The sequence below is a fragment of the Miniopterus natalensis genome, chromosome 4, assembly GCF_054644295.1.
Source record: "Miniopterus natalensis isolate mMinNat1 chromosome 4, mMinNat1.hap1, whole genome shotgun sequence".
Taxonomy (NCBI): domain Eukaryota; kingdom Metazoa; phylum Chordata; class Mammalia; order Chiroptera; family Miniopteridae; genus Miniopterus; species Miniopterus natalensis.
In genome coordinates, this window is record NC_142084.1 from 47,864,554 (window position 1) to 47,886,053 (window position 21,500).

The 21,500-nt window shown below is 34.1% G+C and overlaps 1 protein-coding gene across 1 annotated transcript in view; it reads left to right on the forward strand.

Moving 5' to 3' along the window:
* NAF1 (nuclear assembly factor 1 ribonucleoprotein) overlaps nucleotides 1-21,008 on the forward strand; it is a 35,463-nt gene extending 14,455 nt beyond the window's left edge. The window contains exons 3-8 of the mRNA XM_016200258.2: nucleotides 3,353-3,446; nucleotides 6,915-6,997; nucleotides 11,445-11,599; nucleotides 14,964-15,015; nucleotides 18,167-18,269; nucleotides 20,110-21,008. Coding sequence (XP_016055744.2) covers nucleotides 3,353-3,446; nucleotides 6,915-6,997; nucleotides 11,445-11,599; nucleotides 14,964-15,015; nucleotides 18,167-18,269; nucleotides 20,110-20,582 — 960 coding nt within the window. The 3' untranslated portion in view covers nucleotides 20,583-21,008. The remainder of the gene's footprint in view (nucleotides 1-3,352; nucleotides 3,447-6,914; nucleotides 6,998-11,444; nucleotides 11,600-14,963; nucleotides 15,016-18,166; nucleotides 18,270-20,109) is intronic.
* Nucleotides 21,009-21,500: the final 492 nt, after the last annotated feature.

The window sequence follows — 21,500 nt, forward strand, 5'->3', positions numbered from 1 at the left end:
GTAAGAAGACAACTGTAATTAAATATAATTTTAATCAATACTGACAACACTAATATAACAAACTGGTTTTAAAGTTTATCCAGCGAAATAAATATGTGCAAATAGCTAGAAGAATCCCAAGGGGACAAATATTGATGTGGGGTGGATAGGGAAACTACCCCTTATTCCCAAATATTAAAACATAATAGGAAATGCACAGTTGTTAAAATAGTTTAGTATTGACTCTGAAATAGATCAAGTAGAACCAAATGGAGACTTTAGCAAAAACCCAAATGTATAAATACATTTAGTTAGGTTAAAATTTGTTTTCAAATCAGTAGGGTAAAAAGATGAATGAATTATTCTTCAACATGTGGGATAATTGGCTAGTAATTTGGTTAAAGATAAATCCAATCTCTGCCTCGCTTTTATACAAGAATAAAATCACAAATAGACCAAATATGCAAGTATTAAAAATGAAACTAGAAAAGCAATGAAAATATCAATGGATTTTAAAAATTAATTTGATCAAGGGAATGTCTTTCTAAATGTGATTTACATAAGTCTCAAAAGCTAAAAAAAGAAAAGATTGATATATTTGACTACATAAAAATTAAAATACCAAGTTCATTAAACAACAAATGCTAAAAAATATGCTGAGAAGTAAGGGAGTATTTGCTACAAGTTTGATAAAGGGCAGACATTCTTAAAAACCTGGAGTTCTCTTATGAATTAATAAAAAGATAAAGACAAATGTGTAAAAGACATAAACAATCCATAAAAACATAAAAATAGCCAGACAACATGCAAGGATGTTCAGTCTTCTTGATTAATGAAGAAATTAAATTAAAGCAAGATACTGTTTTGGACCTATCACACTGGAAAAAATTTGCTTATCGATGATGGCAAGGGTATAGGAAAATCTCCTATATGTCATTTGTGGAACTGTAAATTAATGTAACCTTTTTGGAAGGAAATTAAAAATGCTCATGTCTTTGGATCTAGCAATTACACTTAGAAAAATTTATCACAGGGCTTATTCAAAGATATATGTGAAAAAATATTTGTTGTTTCATTGTATGTAATGGTAAAAATTTGAAAAAGGCAAATGTTTTATCGGGTGACAGGTGCACTTAATTATGGTATATCTGTCTATACAGTGGAATACCATAAGAGAGTTTAAATAAAATTAGGTAGATATTTATGTTTTGGTGTAGAAGGATGTGCAAGATGTGATAGATGAAAAGGATAGCTTATATCACAATGTCTATATTTTATTTAAGTGAAACATTTTAAAATTAGTAATGTGAAGTTTATATCTGCGTAGTAAATATATTTGAAAAACTTTAACAGCAGCAATCTATGGAGAGGAATTGGGAAGTTGAAAGGAATAGGTTAGGGGAATTTTTGCTTTTTACTTTGCATTCTTCTGTACTACTTGAGTGTTTCCTTTTATTAAAAACAAACTTTTATTAATTTTTTGCTTTAAAGTTTCAAAAAACCAAAACAGTATCAGAGTTTAGATTCGTACGAAAACATAATTACATTGCATGGGACTTTACTCCTCCTAATAGAAAATATAAAATGAGGAGCCATTTTGTGGTTGAATAACATTTATTTAGTATTTGAGAATAACATTGATTTTGTGTCTGAAGTGTTAATGGCATGTGGTCTGCACTCATATCCAGTTCAGAGGTTTTATAAAAGCTCTAACAGCACTTCCTCTTTCAGAGACTTCCCTATCCTTCTACCAACATACTCCTGACTTGATTTAACCACTAGGCTCTATCACAGTCCAAAAGTAATGAACGTTTTTTCCTCTAGATCTTACCTTAATTTGGGTCATCAATAGGGCAGATTTCATCACTCTACTTTTGTATTAGAAATACCATTGGCCAGTTGTAAGAGGTGCTGCTCCCTGAACCAGAATCAGTGTGAGACCCGTATCACAATTGCCCTCTAAAATATCGTTGAAGAACATCCTGTCTGCAGTCTCTCAACATCATAGTTTTCCAGTCTTGTATTTAACAGAGTGTGGGGTTTCTTTAGCTAAGAAATTCTTAAACAAGGCTATTCCATACCACGTGTCCTTTACCAGTTCTAATAACTGAACTTCCTTCTCTATTCTGATACACACATGGACCACTTTCAAATCATGGTCTTGCCAAGAAAAGGCTCTCCATATTTAATATGATAAAATGACAAGTAGTTGTCCTCTTCCTAAATGTACAGAAAAATTCTGATACATAAAACACAGTCATTTCTTCGACAACCATACAGATTTAAGTCTTCTGCATTGAGTTGGTTGAGACCCTTAGTGTGGCTCTTTATAAGTAATCCTTGATCAAAAAATAGCATCTCCTAGAAGCAAGTTATAGTTTAACCCTGGTTAAGTGATTTCATTAAAAACTTTCTTTGAGTCCCTATAGAGGAAAATCATTACCTATGATGCATTCATCTGTAGTAACGCTGTATTATTTAGGTTTTCCCATCTTTTTTAACATTTCTCCAGAAGTTATCTTTCTCCTTCCAAACTAACCCCTAACATGCCATAATTGTGATCTTTTGGCAATGGTCAAGAATAGAAAGAAAGCCCTGTTTATTTAATTTAAAGCCTAGGGCCCAGTTTATTCTTAGATTTCTCTTCAACCTCATCTCTGCTTCATTGTTTAGTTTCTATAGCAACTGAGTTAGGTGCTGGGTGGGTCAGAAAGAGAAATCTTTTGATGTTAAAAATTTGGTTTTTAACCTGGAGAGGGAAGATAACAGGAAACACTCTCACAGCTTTTCCTGAGCTGATGCCTGCATTCTTTTTCCAGGAATTCTGTATATTTTCCTGAAGAGGCCAAACATTTGTCTCTTTTTTCACATAGCTCCAGAAAAGACTGCTGCATCTCTGTTCAACAACTTAATCACAGTCAATTTAATGGATTAATCAAATCAAGGCAGTTAAGAGAGAGAACTCTTCTTCTGTGGAGAAACTGTAGTGACCAGTGGAATTACTCTTTTTCAAGTGGAATGTCTCTGGGAATTATGTGAATTGTCTCTTTTCTTAACCTTGGATTCCTTAACAATAACTTTTTCTTGTCTATTTGTCTCTTGTGCAAATGTGATTGGAAAAAGTCTCATGGTACTTCTGTATTCTCAGTCTATCTGGCCTAGGGCGTGGACAACAGACCTATTGCATCACATAGGTAGGGAGATGCTGGAGGTGGGAGAAATGCTGTCAGACACTAAAAAGAGTAACATCAAGGAAATGGTATAAGTACTTACTGTTATACCTTCATGAATGTGTACAGTACTTTAAATGGAACCTCATTCCCTTATTTTAAAGTTGAAGTTAGAGAAAGAGTAATGCTTTTTTATATTATAGGAACTACCTTCAGTTGAAGAACTCACTATTATTTTGCCTGAAGATATTGAATTAAAGCCTCTTGGGATGGTTTCAAGTATTATTGAACAATTAGGTATGTAAATAATTTTATTAATAAAAATTATTATATCTAAGCAATGCATTAATAATCGAATCAGAGACTTTATAACTAATGAATTTTGAACAGATAAATTCAGTTTTACTTATATAAGTAATTCATAAATACATTTTCTTTTTAAAAATTTAAAGTCTGCTTTTACTGACACGTTTCTCCAGAATTTTCTTTGATGTGCAGTATTCTTTTTTCTAGTGCTATTTAATTACTACAAATTTAGTGGCTTTAAACAACACAAGCTTATAATTAGTTCTTTGGGCCAGAAGTCTGATATGGGTCTTACTGAGTTAAAATCAGGGCTAAATTTTTTCGTGGCAGCTCTAGGGGAGAATACATTTTCTTTCCCTGTTCAGCTTCTAGCGGCTACCTGCACTCCTTGGCTCATGACACCTTCCTTCATCCTCAAAACCAGTAATATAGCTTCTCTGTGACTCAGCCTGGAAAAGTTCTCTGCTTTTAAGGATTCCTTAGGTTGGGCTTTCATTCGTAATCTAGGCTAATCACTCCATCTCAAGGTTCTTAACAATCATATTTGCAAGAAAAAAACAACCCTTTTGAGGATATTTTTTCCATTGCTTTTCAGAGAGAGTGGAAGGGGGGGAGAGAGAGAGAGAGATCAATGTGAGAGAGACACATCGATTGGTTGCCTCCTGCATGGGCCCCTACCAGGGCCCGGGATCGAGCCTGCAACCTAGGCCAGAATCAAACCTGGGACCCTTCAGTCTGCGGGCTGGCGCTCTAACCACTGGGCCAAACCGGCTAGGGCAGAACGTTTTTTTAATGTTAGGTAACATATTCACAGGTTTAGGGATTAGGGTGTGGATATCTTTTTTTGTGGGGAGGGCATTATTCTGCTTACTGCCTTTGTTTTTATTTATAAACATGTAAATTAGAAAATATGAAGGTGTTGGATATAAGACAACTAGATATTACAGATTTCCTTCTAGCTCCAAGACGTAGGTGTCAAAAGGCCTTGAAATTAACGTAGCTATCATTAACTTTCATAGTGAGAGACACCTAAGAATAGAACTCAGCATTGACAGCCATAGGATTTTTGAACTGGGAAAAAGACTTAGATTATCCACCAGCTGCCTTAGTTTACTGGACTTAAGGGACATAGAAAAATTTGTCACTTGCTTTTATGATTGGTTGTATAGTGAGTCACTGGTAGAAATGAGACTATCTTTTCACCTTTTTTTAACAGTGTACATATCAGTATTTTTTAAAATTAATATAAATTTTAGATAAATTTGTACTTTTATAATTTGTCAAAATTTTGATTAAAGTGGAACATTTTTTATAAAAATTATAGTTATTAAAACTACATGATTCTCAAGTTATTACATTAGTTTTTGAGTCATCTTATGGTATTTAATTATATGTATAAATAAGTCAGGTAATTTTGATTATATAGTATGAATTGAGCATTTACTATATTTGATATATATAGGAAAAGTGTAAGTCATGTTTATCCTCAATGAACAAAATTTAAATATATAATACACATGAAATAATGCTTTTTAAAGATACTGCTGTTATTAACATCGTAAGTGGCTAACAAAATTCTTAAGCTGGTGGGAATAAAGATTGAATGAGTCAATGAATCAGCACATGCTACTCCATTTTGAAGGCCTAAAATATCTCACGCTATTTGGACCAAATTAAAACAAGACAATAAAGTAAGTGTTGTATACTAGGCAAAAAATGTCTATGAATTCAAATAAGAGCCCAGAGATGAAAAGAGAGGATTTGGTTTTGTACTTTGCAGTTCTTACAGAAGCTATGTTGGTTTGTCTTTTCCCTTCTCCCTCCCCTCCCCCCTCCCCCCTCCCCCCTCCCCCTCCCCCCTCCCCTCCCTTTTTTCTTTTTAATCTGGAAAATACAAGAGGGTACTTAGACATTATCCATCTAAGTAGAAATGGAGAGATTTCATGAAATTAAGGATGTATGTACTAGTACATACTTTCAGAGTATTGATAGCTTTTGAAAATTTTTATCCATGTATGGTATAAATTCTAAGTTTATTTGTACCCAACTACCTGAAACTGTCTGCCACCTAAAATTATAATAACTAGCTGTATTATAGGGAGAGTGTTGGAACTAAGGATCTAAATTCTAGTGATAACTGGGTATGGAATTGGCCACGTGATACTGTTACTCTATTGAGTCCTGTTTTCTCATCTTTCTTTAAAATGAGGGTGTTGGATTAGGTGATTTTTAATTTCCTTTGCGAAGGGGATTAGACAAGAGAGATGACTGAGAATGAATTCTTCTGGTGCTCATTCCTCATCTTTATTCCAGAGCAGATCTAACTCAAAGAATGTTGATTCATGATCTATTACTTATATGTATATTCAGAATTTAGAAGCACTAGCTACTGTCCACCATGCACCCATCCCCGTTTCCATCTTTTCCCTGGTCTGGGGGCTCCCAGATCTAGTCCCTCCCAGATCATCTCACCCCCACCCTTGTGATTAGGGTGGATGTGAGCTTGCAGATGGCAGAGGCTCTGCTCCCACCCCTCCATTCCACCTAGCAGTTGCCCCCTTCCCATCATGGGGGCCCAGGATATCGATACTGTACAAAGGTTTCTAAATCCCTTTTTTTGTTTGCATTTTTTTATTTAAGAAGGTGGGATTCCAGGTGGGAACCCTGCAAAATGAAGTCTGTCAGTGTTTGGAAAAAAAAATTAGTTGGGATATAGTTGAAGTTTTTTGAATGAATTTTAGTAATCTGAACTAATATATTTTTCCTAACTGGAGATGGCATAATCTATGCAATGTGACAAAGTATTCTTGCTTGTTGCGCTAATTTTCTAAGAACCTATCCTCCCCCCCCCCTTTGCTGTAGTAGATTGGTTGTTTAACATTTGTAGCACTTAAAAAGAATTGGAGTATGCTAGACTAGTGAAGTAATGCTTTTGCTTTTTGAGAAGAAAAGTGATAAAAATTACTGTGAGCTCTATCATTCTTCATCTCTTCAGAAAAAGATGCTTTTGTGAAGTTAACTTTTTCATATAGCAGTAAGTAATTGGTGCTTCATAGAAAAGAATTTCTAGAGTAAGAAAGAAAACTAATTTCTTCTAAAGTAGGAGTTTTGTGACTAAATTACACTTTTTGGGGGGTAAAAATTGCTTGAGAAAATGAACAGGGCTTGAATTTGTTGACTTTAATGGGTGAGTCAAATATTCTGTGAGATTTTATGCTTGAATTTTCTTTCTTAGAGTTTTAGCTTTTTGTATTAAGTGAAAATATATAGAATCTATTTCCGAGTGCTATATGGTAATACATTGACTTTATTTATCCACGAAGAGTAGTTACTGAGGTATATTATTTCACCTTAAGTTTCATATTAAATTACGTTGGAATTAAAGCCTAAACTCTCATTTAAATTCTGCATTATCTTCTGATTAAATCTTGAAATAATCTGTTTTGTTTCATTTTTCAGTAATAATTGAGTCTATGACTCAACTACCTCCAGTTAATGAGGAGACTGTAATTTTTAAAAGCGATCGGCAGGCAGCAGGAAAGGTTTGTAAAAAAAATTCAAATCCTACAAATTATTCTGTTTCCTTGTTGATTAGTGTTTTTGACTTTTTATCTGTCCTAAAAAGAGATTAATTTTATTAGATGAACAATCTGGAGCTCTCAGATTGTACATTCTCTTAGTACACCTTGATTTTCATCAGTACTTTGTATATTGGTTTAATACTGCTTATTACTTTTTGCTGCTTAAGTCATTAAATATACATGTATTGAATTTTCTTAATGCTTTGTCAGGTACTTTGCCAGGCAGTGGCTCTACATATTGAATAAGACACAGTTCTCTACTCTCCAGGGACTCAGAGTTAAGTACAGGAGACTATTTCCACTGTGTAGTAGTTGTGAAACTCTTTTGGTTTGTGATTCCCATTGAGTAGTGGCTCTCAAAACTCTTTAGACTTTGGTTTCCTTAAATAGAAAAAGATTTCAGTAATAGCAGTAAAGTTTCACTGTAAGCACATTCTGGGGAATTATGAATATGTGTAAATTTGTACTCATCATAAGGTGGGGTTTCTTTTAACATCTTAATAATGGAACAACCCTGCATTTCCATCCTTGATATGGAAGACCACACCTTTTACCCAGCAATTATGCAATCCTGTGCAGTCAGAGGACAAAAAAACTCAGGTCAAGACTGTACATACCCATCAAGTGTTTCTTCTGGGGCAGAGTTTTATTCCCTCCAGCATTCCTCCACTGTGTGAAATACGGCTCTTCATAAGTTACATGTTTTAAGTAAATGTATTGAGTTGAAATCAAACAAATAAGAAACCAGCTGCTAGTTTTTGGAGAAGCAGCTCTCTCGGTTTGGTTTTTCCCAAATAAGCAACACATGGCTTCTTTTTTTTCTGGGAGATACAACTAATTTACATTTAATCAGGAAAAAAAGCATATTTTGAACTATATTATTGGGTTATTCATATAACATTTCCTTTTCTCTGTCTTTTTCTTTCATTCCATTCTAGCACATAGGTTGACAGGCTGCTATACCAAAGAGAAATAAAACACTTAGGAATGCAAAGCAATCAGTGGCAGAATTAATTGAAATCTTAAGCTAATATATTTTGGCAATTCTTGAGAAAGTTTGTGAGGGGAACAAAGACTTTTTAATGTCTGAAGGATGATGCTGTACTCTTTTCCCTTTCAAATAACTAGGCTTCACACTTTTGCTTTGAGTATGGGTACTGCTGGTATCTTGTAAGGAGTTAAAGATACCTGAGGGGCCTAACCTCAGAGAAGGGTGAGAGAAAAGGAATGGGAAATGAGTAGATGACTGTGCTATGAGTAGCTCTCCATGCCAGTCGCATAGTACATTCTGCCCTGGTCCAAAAACAAAACATTTCTTTCTGTCCTCAAGAAAATAGTAGAAGAAGGAAGGGGACAAGAGGCAAGGGAAAACTTACTGATTTTTCTGATGGAACTGAAGCAGATTATTTCCATGATTCCTTTTATTTATGATTGTCATGACAGCTGCCTTTTTTTTCCTAAGTAGCTAACTTAGACAATTTTAATTTCAATATACCCAACACTTCACTAATTAAAAACCTCTAAATTTACATTTCTTATATCCTCCAGTACATTTTAATTCTCGTTCCTATATGGTGACTAATAATGTTAATATTTAGCTCTTTGTCATTGACTTTGAAAGGAGTCAGATACAAATATAATATTTACACCTCTAACTTTAGCTATGTGACATAGTCTAGAGGAAAAAGTTAAATCTATGTCTAAATTTTACATAAAAAGCTTTTTAAATTCAAGGAAGTTACAAGTCTTTTAAGAATATTTGATTATAGATCTAAGTACCTTGAAATGATTCTCCCAAGTAATGGTGGAGTGGGGGAGAGAGTTGATGAAAGTATTACTAGTTAAACCAGTGACCAGAAAATTAAATTTAATCTGTCTTAGATCTTTAGAATATCTTATCGAGACACTAAATTAGTTTACTTTCAATGTCAAACCTTTGCATATTTTTTCTTTTCTGTGTGTTCTTCAATAATGACAGTAATAATGAGCCACAGTGATAAATATTTTGTGTATTTTTTTTAAATTCACTGAAATTTGTAAGGAGGTGGAATTATCTCCATTAACTCAAAAGTCAAAAAGTTAAAAAGGAACAATTTATTTTTCAACCCAGTTGGTCTTTCTGATTCATTTCTCTTCTATCTCCCTTCCCATTCCTACTGCCTTAAGGAAAGCAATTTCAGATTTGTATTTATACCTTTTGCCTTTTAATGATGATTTAATAATAATAATGATTTAATAATGATTAATTTCTCTTGATAAATGATGACATTTCATTTTTAATGTTTAGTTCTTTAATATCAGGGGATTTTTGAAAAAATGGCCAACCTGTGCCACCCATTATCCCTATATAACATGAATTTGCTGGTGGTTTTGCATTTTGTTTTCAGTATTTGTTAGAGTAGGTTTTGTTTTTGTTATTGTTTTACTTTTTAATAGACCAAAACTGTGAAATCTATATCCCTGTCAAATATGGGATAAGAATTTTTACTGATCTTTTTTGAAAGAATATTTATATTACCAGCTTGATTGGTAGTATGTGATGATTTTCTGAAAGTCCCCATATTATACTGATACAGTGTTCTTTTCCTCCTCAGTAACTTGTGTAACTACTTGTGCAATATACACAGTGATTGAAATAAGTATTTGACTTAGTCAATGAATTAGAATATTCTTTCCTGCTCGGCCGGGCATGGCTCAGCAGTTGATCGTCGACCTAGGATCCAGGCGATCGGGGTTCAATTCCCGGTCAGGGCACATGCCCGGGTTGCAGGCTTGATCAATGACTCTCTCATCATTGATGTTTCTATCTCTCTCTCTCCCTCTCCTTTCCTCTCTCTGAAATCAATAAAGATATATTTAAAAAAAAAGAATATTCTTTCCTTATTTTTATTTTTTTTTATTTTTATACTTTCTTCATTTTTATTAATGAGAAGTCATAGTATACAGTGATTGATCAGAGACAAATCTGGTTGGCTGTGGGGGTTCATTCCTCCTTGCCCCTCTTGTTAGTTTAGTGAAAAGCTGGATCAACTGGAAAGACAGTAAGGCTTTTGGCTAATGGCATTTTTTGAAGGCTGTTCTCAGTGGCAACATTCAGATATTGGCCCTCTACATGCACAGCCCTCCATCATTGTTTCTAGGCCTGGCGACTCCTTGGTATGTTTCTTGTTACCCCAAGAAACTGGGAGTTAACTAGTACCTCTTAGGCTAACTCTTAAGTATCTAGCATGGTGTGTGTGGAGAGGGGAGGAGAGTGCGGCTCATTCTCCCTTGGAGAGCTCTCTGTGCATGTCCAGCCAGCTGACTCAGGCAGGCCCCCAACTGCAGGAACTTTTTTCATCTTTCATACAGTACATCTAAGCCCAGCCTATGCTGTGGAATGAGAATTTTAGGAACTGAACATACTTTTACTTCTCTGCTTGTCAGTTTTTCCCTCCACCAACCTCATGGTATGTCTCTACTCTGTGGTGGCGGTGTGTGTGTTTGTGACCCCTTTAGGGGACAGGAATCCTTTGAGGTCTTTTAGCAGAAAGGTACCACTTTTGAATACAAGATGGTAAGTATTAAAAGTTAGAGCCATGTGGAGGAAACTTAGAACACCACTTCTCAAATGACAGGACAAATATAAAACATTAGTTGGCTTACATTTTTATATGAGTATTTCTATAGATATATACTGTTATTTAAGGTATAAACAAAGCTAATTACTTACCTTAAAGTAAATATCTTATAATTGCTATCCTTAATTCTGTTTCTCAGACTATCCTTGCAGCCTATTTCTTCCTTTTATCTCTGGTCAGGTGGTGTGGAAGTTACAGAATAGCCAAAGTAAGGTGGAAAGACTGAGCAGGGAGTCAAGGTATAATGGATCTTTGAGATAAAGTAGGTTGGCCTGAGCCTTGCTTTGTCTAAAGTTGCTTTTCACAGTTGACCTTTTAGGTATTAGCCAGCTTTGAAGCTGATAGTTTTAAAAAATAATGTTAAATCCTTCTTTTCTATACTCTAAATTAGCTAAATTGCTTATGTGCACTCAGTCAAGTTTTCCCGTGACTATTTGGGATAGAATCATAAATATCCCTTGCAGTATTATGAGTGATTTTTAATTGAAACCTGAACAGATTATTGGTTGCCAGGAGTTGAGGAGGAGGTGGGAGGGAGGAAAGTGTGAGTGACTATAAAAAGGCAATGTGAAAGATCTTTTCCTGTCATGGAAATGTTCTGTATCTTGATTGTATCATTGTCAATATCCTGGTTGTGATATTTTAATGTATAGTTTTATTTTATTCCTCTGATATTGACAAAATTACCTTTCATAGTAGGTATCAATGCTTTCCATTTTAAATGTTACTAACTTTTTGAGTCCCTATGTACATGTAAAGGAGGCCTTCATGTTTTTTCTATTTTACAGATATTTGAGATATTTGGACCCGTTGCACATCCATTTTATGTGTTACGGTTTAATTCTTCAGAGCATATTGAGAGTAAAGGTATTAAAATAAAGGACACTATGTATTTTGCTCCATCAATGAAAGACTTCACCCAATATGTATTCACAGGAAGACAGTAAGTACTTTTCCCCTCCACTACCAGTAAGTACATTTTAGTTGTTTGCTTATCCAATATTTATATTTAGGAATAATTGTCAACAATGGTAGTTTTAAATGTTTTTTTAATTGAGTTCAGCGAGAGGAAGGGAGAGAGAGAGAGAGATAGAAACATCAGTGATGAGAGAGTCATTGATCGGCTGCCTCTTCATGCCCCCTACAGGGGATCAAGCCCAAAACCCAAGCATGTGCTCTGACCTAGAATTTAATCGTGACCTGGTTCATAGGTTGCTGCTCAACCACTGAGCCATGCTGGCTGGGCTCAGCAATGGTAGTTTTAAATGGTATCTTTCTTTCAAAGAGTTAATTTATCTTCCTAATAGCACCCCTGAAAGCTACAATTTGTTATCAGATTTTACAGCTAGAGAGATGTATTTATGTATTTTGCCTAAAATGATTTGATCAACTAGTAGGAATACATTTGGGCCATATAAACTTTCTGAATTCTAATTCATTGCGTTTTTCCATTATATACATTCTTATATATACATACTACTTCAGTATTAGTAATACCATTTAAAAAATTATTTTCCATTTTAAATAAAATTTTAATTGGATTAAATTCTAGGCTTTACTGTTTTGTAAAACTTGTAATTTTTAAAGAAAAAAAAAAAGAAAAGAAGGGGATTTCAGGTACTTGTAAGTTACAAACTTAGAGAAGAGACAACTAAAATGTGTCCCCAAAAATTTGTGTATCCAGCGGTGATAAACGGTTGGTATCACTACCAGGTCATTGCTCTCCATTTTATCTGTAACTATGCTAAATGATGCCTATAGCATGTGGGTAGTAATATTTTTGCATATTTATGCTCCCACTGGTTAATTGTGTATTTTCCTTGTGTTAATTGTGTTGCCAAGTGTTAGCTGTAAAGCTGTTTATATCAGTCAAACTTATTACAATTATGTAATTTACTTTTTATGTAAAGCAGTGGCATATAGTTCAAGTAGAATAGTTTTTTCTATAAAATTAATTGAATGCTTCGTAAAGATGTAATGAATATGAGCCACTAAAAATATTGTCAAATTAGGAGTGGAAGGAAAGGCCACAAAATATTGGGAGAGGGAAGGGGATCTTAAATCCAAAAAGACTGCACTCAGTTTGACACACAAATCTCTTTCAGGTATAACTCATAGGTGAAACATTAGGGATGTGGCTTTTTTTGGTAGGAAATACAAAGGGAACTTGGAGCAGTGAGTAGTATTAGTGCTATGTCAAAAGTACTAGGCATAAGAAGGTCTCTATACCACTTACCTATTAAACCAAGTGTCCGAATTTCATTTATTATTTCAGATATGAATATTTTGTTCCTGATAATTGATTCAGCTCATATTTAAGAATCCACATAATTATCTGAAGGAGCATTTTACCTAAGTTATTTTTCAGACTCTATAAGGTTAATTTTTCTAAATGACTGCTGACAAGAAATATGAATTAAATAGTAAAGTCATAAAGTGTTTTAATATCATGCCTCAAATAATTAGCATTTCATTCTGCTTTGAATATTAGGATGTTGCTGTGGATATGTCTTATATTTTGCTTTTGCCAAATAAAATGTTTTAACTTAAAACAGATAAACCTAAAATTTTTCTGAAATGTTTATTAAATAGATTTTAAATAATAGGAGCAATCTTTGTTTTTGATTTCTAAGAGCAAGAATTTTGTCCTGCCCCTATCCGGTTTGGCTCAGTGGTTAGAGCGTCGGATCTGAAGGGTCCCTGGTTTGATTCAGGCCAAGGGCATGCACCTGTTTCAAGCTTGATCCCCAGCCCAGTCAGGGCGTGTGTGGGAGGCAGCCAATCCATGTGTCTCTCTCACATGGATGTTTCTCTCTTTCTCTCTCCCACTCTCTCCCTCACCCCCCTGAAAAGCAAAGGAAAAAAATATCCTCAGGAATAAAAAAGAAAAGAAGAAAGAATTTTGTCCTGGAAAGAAATAGCAATAAACTAAAGAATTGGGAAATTAGGCCCACTTACAGAGGCCCCACCTGCCAAAGCCTTTTCTGTTCAAGACTGCATTTTGGTGTCTGTCATGGGAACTCTGTGGAATACTTTGCCTTTGAGGTAGAGAAGTTCAGCTCCTCTCCAGCTTACCACCTCTAGTAAGGCTATTTCAGTCTTAGCTACCCATGAAATAACTTTGTGAAAAGTGGTTTTTAAAATGTTGCTTGATCTTTTCTTTAGATTTTGATTTTCAGAACTAAATGCACTATTTGGGGCACTTTTCCTATTTATGTCTTTACACTCCTGGCTAAGGGCACCACAGGCCATGAGATGGTATAAATGGAAAAAAAGAATACTGAGACTATGTTAAATGTATAGTTGTAAGGTGATAACTAACAAGTAAAAGGTTTTTTGTTTTTTTTAAAGAGGTGGAAAAATTGTTGCTAATGCCTCATATATGGTGTCAAAGTTCCGAATCAAAATTTCAGAGCAAACAATGTTTTCCATATTGTGCCAGCCTCTGACATCTATAAATTGATTTTAATAGATTAACGATTTTAATGAATTCCTGAGAATCCCATTTATTTTTGAGATCTAGTTTAAAGCAGTGAGGGCTAATACTTTGTAATATTTAAATATAATCAAATAAACTATGTCAAACTACGAAATCAAGAAGATTAATAAGATTTAAAATGAGCTTTCATAAATTATACTCAAAATAGATATATACACTTTTGTTGGTCATAGAGTGTAAAACTTTCCACTCAAAGTAATTAATGCTTGTGATTATACTTGTGTCCTTCAGAATCTTCAAAACTCCTCCTCTTCCTCAAACTAGATAACCCCTTACCCTGTCTGTTTTGAGAGTTACTGTTGGAATAAGCCTTGGTTACTCATGGAATATTGCTGATATTCCTCAGGTAAACTGAGGGAAAAGAATTTCATGTTTTTATTTCTACCATTAAACCTGTAAAATCTTAGACAAGGAAATGCCTCATCTTCGTTTTTGTGTCCTTAGTACCAGGAACACTGTCTGACCTATAGTTTGTATGGAATAAGCATTTATTGAAGTGAGTTTTATGAACTGAGCTCAGGTATCGTTAAAGTATCAGTCAAAGTCATAGCATCTGGATATGCTTATGGACTGCAAAACCACTTCCCTCTGCACAACACAGCCTTGGCTGCTTATTCTGATTCCCCAATCCTAAAATGTCCAAATGTGTTTTTCTTATGAGCTTCCCACATCTTCTGAAACAAAATGAAGGACATAAAAAAAATGGTCCATTATTTTTTGTTCTTATTTTCATGTATGTTGCAAAATTAAGAGTTGAGCTCATGTCTTCTAGCAAGTACTTCTTTGACTTTCTGCTTTCTCTGCCTAGGGAGAAGGGATCGGATGCATCATGGGAGAATGATCAGGAACCACCGCCAGATGTAAGGAGAAGTCTTTTTACACAATATTTTAGAAAGTAAGGCAGGACTGAATGTTATAAAGTCATCAGTGTTGACCTTGTGGAGGTCCTTAATGCTTCCCATTCTGCCTTCTGTGAGCCAGTGCACTCTCCCTTCTCCCACATGACTGCTATGTACCTTTCAGTAAGAATTTTTGATTGATCATTTAAAAAATATTTTGGTCACATTTTACTTATTAGCTTATTCTACTTACAGTTTCCTATTTTTAAATCAAATTTTTGACACCTGGTAAAGGTAGAATTGTCATTATTTTAAAAAAATTTATTCTTCAATTTAGTGATTTTACCATGTGAGACATGAAGATAGTAATTAATGGTGATGCTTTTAATAAGCTGCCTTTCTTTTGGAGGCACAAAATTATTACCATCTACCTACCTCTCCATTTTTACAATATAACCACCTTCTTAAAAAGAGAGTTTTGATTTTCTTTTTTCAATCTGTTCCAGCAAGACTAGTTTTATGTCCTAAAGTACCTTGATATACAGTCTTTTTAGAGATGTAAAAGAGAGTCAGTGATAATCTGTAGAATTACTTGATTTAAATTTCCATGGAAGTGTTTAAGCATATTTTAAGTTGTTAAAATACAGAAATTGCAGCAATGATTGTATAAATTTCTTGAAAATAGTATGAATTTAGTTTTAACAGAAAAATATAATTATTGTGAGAGTTTTTATATGTGCTCAGTAGTTCTGATGAAGTTTCTCAGTATTATAACTTCTAGGTATTTGTAGGTTTAACTTTGTTCATTTTAGATGTTCTCAAGCAATGCTGAAGATTCATGCTCTATGTTAATTTCTAATTTTCCTGAGGTCATGAATCAGGCAGTGCTCACTTAGAGGGTCACTTAACCAATGAATAATCTTAGTTTAGTGTCCATATTACTATGGGATTTTATTTTCTAGTTTATGTTGTGTATACATGTGATTTCCATTAAGGCCCCGAAGATTTACTTAATGTTCTTATGTATAAGGCATTTTATTATTGAAATTACATATTTTTGAAATATTTGAGACTTCACAAAAGTCTTGAAAGATGTTTCTTGTGAAATGCAGACATTCTTATACATACTTGTTGTTTCAGACCTAAGCATCAAAGTGTGGTAATGCTAACTGTTCATAAAATTGGTTTGATTAGGTTAATTATAAAATTAAATTTGAGCATACTTCATGGAGTCTTTTTTCCCCCTAAGAAGTTGATTATCTGTTATTTTCATATGGAAAACTCTGAAATTCTAAAGTTTATTTTATTATGATGACATTTTATAGTTTAGAATTATGGCCTGGTGTTAAATATAGATTAGAATTTGGAATATGTGGGGTGTAAACTTTGATTAAAAAAAACATGTGGTGCAAATAGGCAATATTGGGCTTGCATAAAGGAGCTAAAACTTGCTTATAGGGAATGCATCTTACTCATCTTCACATTCATTTCTAACATGAATACTTAATTTGTAGTTGAATAAATGTGCTTAATGAATGCAAATTTAAGTTAATTTGTGTACAAGGAAAATGTGAAATTTTACCTGATTTTAGGAGACAATAGCAAAATATTGCCAAAATTGTCCCTCTAAAATAGCCTATTGCCAATTAAAGTCCTTTAATACCACCCTCCTGCTCTTTGGACAATGCCCAGTTATTTAAAATGGCACGAGAAGGTTTTTTATTCTCTGATTTCATTGTCTCTGGTTTTTCTCTTTAAGAAGCTTTCACTTTGTCTTATAGAACCATTGTTACTTCTCGAATATACTGAGCCTCTATGCATATTCTCACTCTTTGGAAATTTCCTTTCCCTTATTTTCACTGTTAACTCCTCATTAGAGAGAGATCTTGGGTTACCCATACCAAGAAATCTTCCTTGCCCTTTTTCTTCTTCTTCAGCCTCGTGCTGTCATAGCACTAAAGCAGACAAGTGCATGTATCTTTCTCATCTGACTGTATAGTTTCAGAGAAGTAAATGTTTTCTATCTGATCGCAATATTTTCTACTGCCTGGCAGTTACCAGATTTCACATGAGCTTAAAAATCTTAGCACATTAAGATCAGTAATAAAAATCGTGAAGGTACTAAAGGTATTTGAAGGTACCAAAATTAGTTGATGCTTCTGAATTTGATTATGGATTCTGAGGTTATGGACTCTTGGTTCATGGAAGATTTGATCTAGAATATATTTTAGCAAGACTGAACTGAAAATCTTACACATTATATTCCTTTTAAATGTGCACACATGCAGGCATAGTGAGCATGCTTTCATATATTTTTTTGAAACATAATGTCTGTTTTCTGAAATTAATAGAATGATAAAATGCCTGAATTCTAAGACAACGTAGAGGTAATAATATATAAAGCTTTTAAGTCTTGTGTTTTTGGTGGGCTATAGCAGTGAATCTCAATTCTTAGCTACATTTGACTCGCCCTCTTGTAGTTTAAAATGATTTCTCTTGGGAGTTGAGCCATGCATGTATCTGCTTATCAAAGCCTTTCCTGCAGTCTTATCTAAATAGCACCCCTAGTGACTTTCTCCTCCCTTACTTTGCCTTATTATTTATAACCCTTACTATCCCTGACATTATACTAATAAAAAAATTAATACCTTGATGTTTAGAACAGTGCCTGGCTTATGGGCCTGTGAAAATTTTTGAATGAGAGGTATAATATTCTTCTATTTTTATATTAGATCTGATACTTTGTTATTTGCTTATTCCTAACTAATCCTTTCTTTAGCATTTTTGGCAGCTGGCACTATGATGAATCTTGACTCTAAGCTGGAATTCAAACTTCTAACTAGGAAGTAGCCATATCTCACGGCTGTTAAAGATCAGCATTTTAAAATTACGTATCTGAAACTTCCTAGGAATTAAAAAACCAAAACACCCTGAGGACTCATCTCATTACTAGCTTGTGTCAATTAAGAGTCTTTAGGTGCTTATAAAAAAAAACACAACTTTCTTTTTCTATTATATCTAATTAATTCAAACATTACTGAAAACTACTAAGTATCAAAAGAGTATATTTCAGTGTCAGTGTTAAATAATAGTTATTCTCATCTCCAAGTAGGTACCATTCATAGAATTGGTCATTTCATGTGACATAAATTTATATATTTGTTTCTGTTAGGCCTTAGATTTCAGTGATGATGAAAAGGAAAAAGAAGCCAAACACAGGAAAAAGCATCGCATTCAGGGCCGGAAAAAATTCAGATCTCAATTTAATGAATCAGGTGAGTAAATGCAACGTATAGTAATTTTTTAAATCTTTACTTACATTTATGTAAGTTCATCACTAATAAAACTGAAGGAACATCTGCGTTTTCTTTTTATCTCCTGCCATGCAGCTAGCATTGGAGGCATTTTACAGCATGGGATGTGTTCGGAGAGAGTCGCAGAGAATATTCATTGGTAGTTTTTCAAGTTTAAGGATGTAAAAATGGCTTCTAGGGGGAGAAGGCAAATTAAGCCTGTTAGCCCTTTTTCTTAAGAAACCTCCTGGCTTCCATATTTAGAATTAAATGATAATGTACTTAATATCTAACTCAAGGTACTTTATTTTTTAACATTTATTTATTTTATTATACCTTTTCTGTTTTTTTCTTTTTTAAAACTAAACCTTTTATAGATTGACATGCAGTTGTAAGAAATAATACAGAGAGATCTTATATGCCCATTACCCAGTTTCCTGCAATAGTTAACACCTTGCAAAACTATACAATTAAATACCATAACCAGAATATTGATACTGATACAATCAAGATAAAGAACATTTCCATCACAGGAAAATATTCCTCATGGTGCCTTTTTATAGTCACTTACACATTCCTCCCTCCTACCTCCTCCTCAACTCCTGGCAACCAGTAATCTGTTCTCCATTTCTATAATACAATTTGTCATGTCAAGAATGCTTATTTAAATGGAGTCATACAGTATGTTGCCATTCAGAATTGGATTTTGACACTGAGCATAATATTCTGGAATTCATCTAGATTGTTGTATGTGGCAAATTTGTTTCTTTTCATTCCAGAGCTCTATGTGACTATACCATAGGTTGTTTAACCATTCATGCATTGAAGGACATCTGGGTTGTTAACAGCTTTTGGTTACAGGAATAAAGTTGCTTTATACATTTGTGTACAGGTTTTTGTGTGAACACAAGTTTTTATGTCTCTGGGATAAATGTCTTCAGAGTGCAGTTGTTGGATTTTATGATGGTTATATGTTTAGTTTCTTAAGAACCTGTCATACTGTTTTTCAGTGTGGCTGTACCACTTTACATCCCCATCACCAATGTGTGAGTGACTGTTTCTCTGCATTCTCACCAGCATTTGGTGTTGTCACTGTTTTTGATTTTAGCCGTTTTTATAGGTGTGTAGTAATATCTGTGATTTTAACTTGAATTTTCTTAACGGCTAATGATATTGAACATCTTTCCATGTACTCATTTGCTATCTGTATGTCCTCTGCAATGATATGTTTGTTCATGTCTTTTCCCATTATCTGATTGTATTTCTGTTTTTTAACTCTTGAATTAGGGGTTTATACATAATGATTTCAGTCTTTTAGCCTATGTTTTTGTCCTCTTGAAAGGAAAAAAGTTCTTAATTTTGTTGAACCCCAATTTATCAGCTTTTCTTTTATGGAGTCTGAGAATTTCTTGCCTAAACCTACATCCTAAAAATTTTCTCCTATTCTTTTTTCTAAAAGTTAGCTAATTCCTTTCTTAGGTTGCGGCATCTCATTACAGCCTGTCAAGGGGAGGAAGTCTAGGCTCCCCACTCAGCCTTTGAGAGTGTGGGTGATGATGGTGTCCAGTTTGCTCTATGCTGTTTGGCTGGAGTCAAGTGGTCATTGTCTAAAAGTTTTCTGTGTTGCTTGGCTTTTCCTCTCCCGATTGTCTGGCCTTTTGGATTCTTTAAAATTGATCATTTTAAGCCTTATGCATTTTTAACTACAATAAGATACACTGGAAATGAAAGAAAAGGCTTTATTGAAATTTTAAACAGTATTTTTTGTTGTATTAAAATCCATTTTAATTTTGTTTCTATACTTTTTTTACCCTGCTCACAGGTGAAGATTTTGCAGAAGTACATCAGAATTGGAATGCTCATAGCTCTGCTTCAGAGCATTCAAAAGGATATCGCAACAGAGAATTCACACGGGGATTTTCCCGGGGTAGATATCCTCGACCTTGCCATGGCAAGCCCCCTCCTCCACAGTTTTATAACTCGGAGCATATGGTATCTCAGGAGACTTCAGCATTTCCACCTCAGAGACAAGATAACCTTATGCCACAGTACCCCTTTCCTCCGCCAGTGTTTGACATGCATAATTTTTCACTCCCTCCTCCACTACCACCCCCACCCCCACCCCCACCACCTGCATTTGTAAACATGGGCTGGGCTGCACCTAACATGCCATCTCATCCATTACTTCCCATACCATACTCCATACCCCCACCTCCTCCCCCTCCCCCGCCACCCCTGCCTCCCTCCTCCTCTTCTGGAGATAGTAATTCTTCTCATTTTGGATCTTACTATTAGGTGAATACATGCATTTCCAGAGAAATGTAGACTTTTTATTTTATATGGGAAGGATTTTTTTTTTTTTTTTTTAAAAGAAAGTGATTATGGATCTAGATTTTTAAAACATTGTAAAATACTAAATGCTTCCTTTAGTTGTAAGTTGATATATATTTATAACCTTTGTGAAATTGTATCCATATGAAAATTTCATTTTAGATTTGTAGAGGGAAATTCCTATTATGTAATATTTAATTAAAACTTTGAACCAGTGCTTTCCCCATCTCTACCCAATCAAACAGTATATACACGTTTAACCATAGATCTGGAGCAACTTTCATCGTGAATTAAAATATACTGAACATACTGATCATCTTGTTGTTATATCTGAAAATATGATGTTGAAGTCCTATTGAGAATCTTGAAAATAAACTATTTTTAAGCTTATACTTTGGAAATTGATTTTGATTATAAGTGCAAATTACCAGTAAATTTAAATGTTCTAACTTTAAAAAAACCAAAAACCAAAACAAGTGAAGGGTGCAGAGAAGGAAAGCCTTATATATTGGTAGAAGCTATGATTATAATTAAAGCTTTCATTATCTGTGCAGATTTCCATTATTTGGGCACTATTTAGTATACTTTTACTATTTAACCATTTAAAGGAACACGAAGATTATTAATAAAGGATGTTATTTATTCACAATAAAATGTATTTGACCCCATACTAGGAGACTATCTTTCATATCTGTTTCCCAGATTCTCACATGCCTGGCACAGATTAGGTTCTTAATAAATATTTAATGAGCGACTGAATTTAGAGTTTTTAATCAAATGACCAGTGAGTATTATTTTACATTTAGAAAGGTGAGTGTAAGGGAAATTATGGAATTTTAGAAATAGCAGAGATCTTAGAAATCTGAACTAGTCCTCATTTAA